We start from the raw sequence: 6,000 nt of genomic DNA, 5'->3' as shown, positions 1-6,000 counted from the left end.
GGTCTAGGCCCGAAACGTCAGCCTTTCTGCTTCTCTGATGCTGCTTGGCCTGCTGTGTTTATCCAGCTCTACACCTTGTTGTCTCAGATTCTGCAGCATCTGCAGTTCCTACTATCAGCGAATAAAATTATCTACATTATACTTAATTTATGAATTTTAACCTTGCATGAAATTTGCTATTAAATTTTATTACCTATTCTCCTGTAACAGATTAATAATATATCTCAGTTCAGTGGTTAGTTTGGGTCTCTTATTTTGGGTTTTTGTTTTGATAAGCTTGCAAGTTATTTTCATTTGTGCCTAAATTTGATCAAAATGTATCTTTGCTTATCGGTGTACAACCAAATGACTAATCTTTCACCAGATGAGTGTTAAGAACGATCTTATCTTCTTGGACTGTGGGCCTTGATTCTCATTGCTTTGAGCTCCTCCACAACCCAAATATAAAGTGAATAAAAGTTTAAAGGTTCTTTTTGTCCCCTATAATCCCATTATAATCAAAAGTGAATGAAATTCCACATGTCCTTAAACCAAGATGGTGATCAGAATAGCAGCTGGCTCAATAGATGCCATTTTTACAATTGCTTGTTGAAATAGGATACATATTTAGTTTTTTTTAGTCTTTTTACTAACCTTCAGTACGCTTGTTACAAGCCACAGGAAGTTACTTCCATTCTGTTCACCTTCAGTTGATTCAGCTCCCTCGAATCAGCCATGAAGCTTGTAAAAATTAGGCAAAGTTTAAACTTGTGTGAAATGAGCATTCCTTTGCCCGGAGTCTAGAAATACATAACCTGCATCATTATTCCCCAGTGTAGATACTGTAAATATTGACCCCCTTCAGTCTGTTTACTTTGGGAGCCAAGCAAACACGAGCTGGAGGGAGTGTCAAGGTTGAGGGTAAAGAATTAATGCAACCTGAGCCCTGGATGTCATATTCTGTTCTCTTTTTTTTTTAAAGATCTGAGTCTTTTGGTGAATGGATGGGTATTTTTTAGATTGGTAGGTGAGTGAAGGAGGAGAGAGATTTGACAAGACTGAGTTAGATCAGTTACTCACCAGTGGAGTGTTTGCAGGGTAACCGAATGAGTAAGTCCAATGTATCTGGCCTAAGTCTCAGGCACTGAGCTTGATGTCGGACATGTTTGCAGAGAATTGCAGCAATCGGTCCATTGAAGGTTAAAACTTTCTGGGCAATTTCAGCGTGCGTGTACATAGCAAGATTTTCCCATGTGGTCCTGATGGGCATCTCTCAATTCAACAAGACACATACTGGAACATATGGGCCGTTGTTTTTTGTTTATTAACAAATATGTCCGAAACCCATTTTTACATGGCATTGCTTTGAAATCTTCCTCCTCGCTCTTTCTTTGTCGTCTTAACAACAACAAAACATCTGAATAGAAACCTTAAGTTTCAGCTAACATTTCAGTGTTGTGCTCCAGATCAGCAGGTCAACACTTGAAAAAGTCCTTCAGTCAAATCATGTCAACAAATTCTTTTGGATAGTACAATTAAATGTTACAGATCTCCTGTCCAGCACTTCTTATTTTGCTTACCTTTCAGTTCCGTACATAGTTGAGCAATAGAAGGGAATGCTAATGTGCTCCTACTGGCTAGAATTGCGTTCTTTCTTTGCAAAGGAAGAATAACTAAATGATGAGTCAAAGCGAATAACTGGAGCTCCTGAGAATGTGATGCAAATGGAGATTACACTTCAGTGTAACTCGGAAATTATTATCTTTAGTTTTGCATAGTACATTATGCTGGGATGCCTGTACAGTATTACTGCTTTATCATGCAACTGTTTCTTAACACACAGAACTTCCCAATCCCACCTCCCCAAATTGAGTAAAATTGTTCAAGACAACTTCTTAAAGTTAAGTTTTAAATATAAATGTTCTGAATAATTACTGAAATTAATCGATTCCTGTGAAGCAAAAAGAGGAGGAGGAACGGAGGAGACAAGAGGAAGAGATTAAGCGGCTGGAAGAAGAGAGGACCCAGCAATTGTACATTAACTTAAAGGAGGCTCAAGAGATGGTGCAAAGGAATGAAAAGGAAGATCCTGAATGGCGTGAGAGCTGTAAGTATAAATTACTCCCAGCACGTGCCCAGCTTTGAGCCAACTTGTCATTGACCTGCGGTTTCACATTGTCTTTAGTTGTCTTTGGCTCTTTTCTGCAGCTAAATGTTACAATGTTATATGGAGGTGCCTAACCTCTAGAATTGTAAAGGCAAGGAAATGGTGGCATAGCAGTAATGTCACTGGGGCACGTAATCCAAAGATGGCAGCTGGCGAAGTTTTGAATTCAGTTAACGAACCTGGAATGGAAAGCCAGTCGCTTCAATGTTGACCATGATAGGTATCATTTTGATGGAATCCCTACAGTGTGGAAGCAGGCCATTTGGCCCATTAAGTCCACACTGACCCTCTGAAGAGCAGCCCTACCCCTCCCCACCCTATCCCTGTAACCCTGCATGTCCCATCGCTATTCCACCTAACCTAAACATCCCTGGACACTGTGGGCAATTTAGCTTTGCCAATCCACCTAACCTGCACATCTTTGGGAGGAAATCGGAGCACCTGGACAAAACCCACGCAGACGTGGAGAGAATGTGCAAACTCCATTCAGACAGTCGTGCGAGGGTGGAATCGAACCCGGAACCCTGGTGCTGTGAGGCAGCAGTGCAAACAAATGAGCCCATATTGACTGTCATGACTCTCATCTGGTTCACTGCCCTTATTTTAGGGAAAGGAATTTGCCATCCTTGCCTCGTCTGGGTTACATGTGAATCCAGAGCCACAGTAACGTCTGACTCTTAACTGTCCTCTCCTCTGAAATGGTGTAGTAGGCCACAAGGAATTAAAAGGCAGCAAATGCTGGCCTCTCCAGTGATGCCCATACCCCATGTAAGAATAAATTTTTTAACAAAGAATGTGCAAAGGGCCCCTTGGGTAAAAAGTCAAAGACAGCAACAAAAAAACTTTCATACACAACGTCTTTTGCAAATTCTCCATCCTTAAAATATTTTTCAACCGATGACCAACTCTGGAAGGTATTACTGTTGTAACATCGGAAATAAAGCAACTGACTTGTGCACGGCAAGGTCCCACAACCAGCAATGTGTTTTTATGGTGTTGATTGAGGGATAAATATTGGCCATGACCTCGCTGAGAACACCTGAAACATAAGATGCATGAAGTCACAGCCCATGTCCTCTGAAAGCAGCAGGTAAAGATACTCCCTTCAGTTACAACTGTTTTTAAAAAAAAAAAAAAAAAAAATACATGTCAGTAATTAGTGTTCTTGCTCATGTGGTGCTCTGTTGCTGGGGAATTGAAAATTTAAATGTAAACATGTCGGTTTGAAAATATTCCACTGCGGAATTTGTCTTCATATTCTGACTGGTTCTGGGTTAGAGCATCTTGATTTTGTGTTGACATCTACCAGCTAACATTTACAGCTGCTCCATTGACTCTGGAGGCCTTTTGCCTTGAGGGAACTGTGAACTGCCACCAGTCTGCTTCGAAAAAAACGCAGGTCTCCTCGTGCTTCAACCCAGACTAGTGCTGACAGCTGACCACCTAAACTGATGTCCAATTTCGAAGGCAGATTCACAAAGCAGCAGGTATAGGGAATTCAGTGTGTGTTGTGGAAATGGTGGATGGTATAATGGATTGAAGTATCAAAGGGGTTTTTTTTTTAAATTCGTTCACGGGATGATGGTGTCGCTGGCTAGGCAGCATTTATTGCCCATCCCTAATTGTCCAGAGGGCAGTTTAGAGTCAGCCACATTGCTGTGGGTCTGGAGTCACATGTAAGCCAAACCAGGTAAGGATGGCAGTTTCCTTCCCCCAAGGGCATTAGTGAACCAGATGGGTTTTATGACAATTGACATTGGATTCATGGTCATCATTAGATTCTTAATTCCAAATATTTTATTGAATTCAAATTCCACCATCTGCCCTGGTGGGATTCGAACCTGGGTCCCCAGAACATGATCTGGGTTTTTGGATTTACAGTCCAGCGATAATACCACTAGGCCATTGCCTCCCCATACCTCCCCATTTACTACTGAATGCAGTATTGACTTGTGAAGGAGCAGGAAGATTGCAGTATGGCAAAAGAACCAGGCCAAGATGGCCAGACTTGGCTGGTATTAGAAAAAGTGTAATTGAAACAACCTTCTGACCGTTTTATCTCTGCGTGATATGTTTTTTTAAAGGTAGGAATGCCGCACTTCACCTGGAGTTCACCAGGTCTCCAATTAGAAAAGGTACCAGGTAGCACATTGCGTTTTGCGGCCCGGAAGGAGCCATTTGTGTTTGGATAGTTTTCATTTGTAGCCCCTGTTTTGTTTTCTAAGGCACTGCTTTTAAATTTTGGTTGTTCTTCTGCCCCATGCGCCTGATCAATAGGCATCCCGTGCAGTATGAGATGGGCATATTTGGAGGATCTCCTGGTGGGTCTGACTGGTGAAGTCAGTGGGCTGTGGAGGGGCTGTTGTATCAGAGTCTGATACAGTTTCCATAGTTCTGTCTATTTTCATTTCCATGGAGAAGGAGCATAGAGTTCAAAAACTCAGTACAAACCTTAAGGGACCAGCGGTGCATTGTGTTTGTCTTTCCGACCTCCCTCTTTCCGGTGACGTTTTAATGAAGTTAATTTTGCAGTTCTCTATATTTCTGTATAGTCCGATTTTTGTTTCATTATTGTTATGGTGCCGCACCAGGACCTGTTTAACTGGTTTAAGGTTTATTTGAGCATACAAAGGGTGTTGATATATTTTCCCTTGTGTTTGATCAGAGATGAAAATGCCAAACAATGTGGGTGGTGGTTTCTTGTGTAGCAATAGGGACTTTGTGTCCCTTCTGCACAGATGAGGAATGTGGTGTTCTGTTGGCAACAACTATATACTTTAAGTATATCCAGAGCGTTGATCCTGATTCAAATGTTAACGCCTTATCTGTGAAGATATTATTTGTCTGGTAGCTAATCCTTGCTTGAGTTTATTGTCAGTTCTGTTTCTGATGTGATAGTGCCATCAGCACACCATTCTGAGATCTGTGTTCTATGGTCACTGAGACATGTATTGAATTGGTATTGTTCTAACTAAAGTCGTACACTTGCATTCTCACCAAATGCGCTCATTGGGCAGCAAGGTGATCTAAGCCCCCTCCTCTTCATGGATTGGGCCTCCCGGCAGTGGCCAGCTCTTGGCACTGGTATTTTCATGAGGGAAAGCGCTTGAAATTCCCAGTGTCTCCAAGACTGGGCATGAAGTCTGCACGGTTTTCATCATCTTTGTAGAAAGAATGTTAGACTTGTATCCTGCTACTGATTCAAAGAAACCCATTGAACTTGCAGGCTTGAATTGTAATGTTAGATGGGAAGCCCCTGTTCTCTCTGTCTCCCAATCTGACATTGCCTCCTTTTTAACAAAACCTTGGCTCTACAGACAAATCTCTTTGGTATGTGCACAGAAAGGCATCAGGTGTTTGTCCCAGATCAACGTTTAGCATAGGAAACTTGATTTAAACTTTAAACAGCAATGTACTGCTGCTTGGCGCACTTGCACAAGACAAAATTGACTAATCATAAGGCAATGATTGTAACTTTGCTTGTGATCAAGGTGACGCAAACACTGACTGACGTCCAATTTTCAGCTGTGAAAAAATACAGCTCTTGAACCTTGTCTGAAGCTCGGCAATTGTCAGACTCTCAAAAGATGATGGAGTCCTAATCTATCTTGTACATTATGACGGAGTTTGAATTTATTTTATATTCTTCTTACTACTGCAACAACTTGAATTATAGTCATTATATAACAAAAGGTCCCAAGGCTCTTCATAGGACCGTTATGTGGCATGGGGAACCACAAGGATGTAGTGGGTCACGTTATAATTGGGAATGCGAAAGATGCCAGATCTGGAGCACAGGTCTTGAGGTTGGGAAGCTGGAACATATTAGAGATGGGGAGGGGATGGATGGATGG

At 41.7% G+C, this 6,000-nt stretch overlaps 2 protein-coding genes across 3 annotated transcripts in view; one reads left to right on the top strand and one right to left on the bottom strand.

The window, feature by feature from the left end:
* Nucleotides 1-6,000, bottom strand: part of LOC109923726 (PH and SEC7 domain-containing protein 3-like) — a 595,836-nt gene that overhangs the window by 441,645 nt on the left and 148,191 nt on the right. The window lies entirely within an intron of this gene.
* The window catches only part of sh2d4a (SH2 domain containing 4A), a 39,742-nt gene that overhangs the window by 17,886 nt on the left and 15,856 nt on the right, over nucleotides 1-6,000 (top strand). For both annotated transcript variants that reach the window (XM_048597420.1, XM_048597415.1), the window contains exon 6: nucleotides 1,939-2,086. In XM_048597420.1, the coding sequence (XP_048453377.1) occupies nucleotides 1,939-2,086 (148 nt within the window). The remainder of the gene's footprint in view (nucleotides 1-1,938; nucleotides 2,087-6,000) is intronic.

Source organism: Rhincodon typus, chromosome 1 (genome assembly GCF_021869965.1).
Source record: "Rhincodon typus isolate 14 chromosome 1, sRhiTyp1.1, whole genome shotgun sequence".
NCBI classification, from domain to species: domain Eukaryota; kingdom Metazoa; phylum Chordata; class Chondrichthyes; order Orectolobiformes; family Rhincodontidae; genus Rhincodon; species Rhincodon typus.
This window is presented reverse-complemented; position numbering and strand designations above follow the sequence as displayed.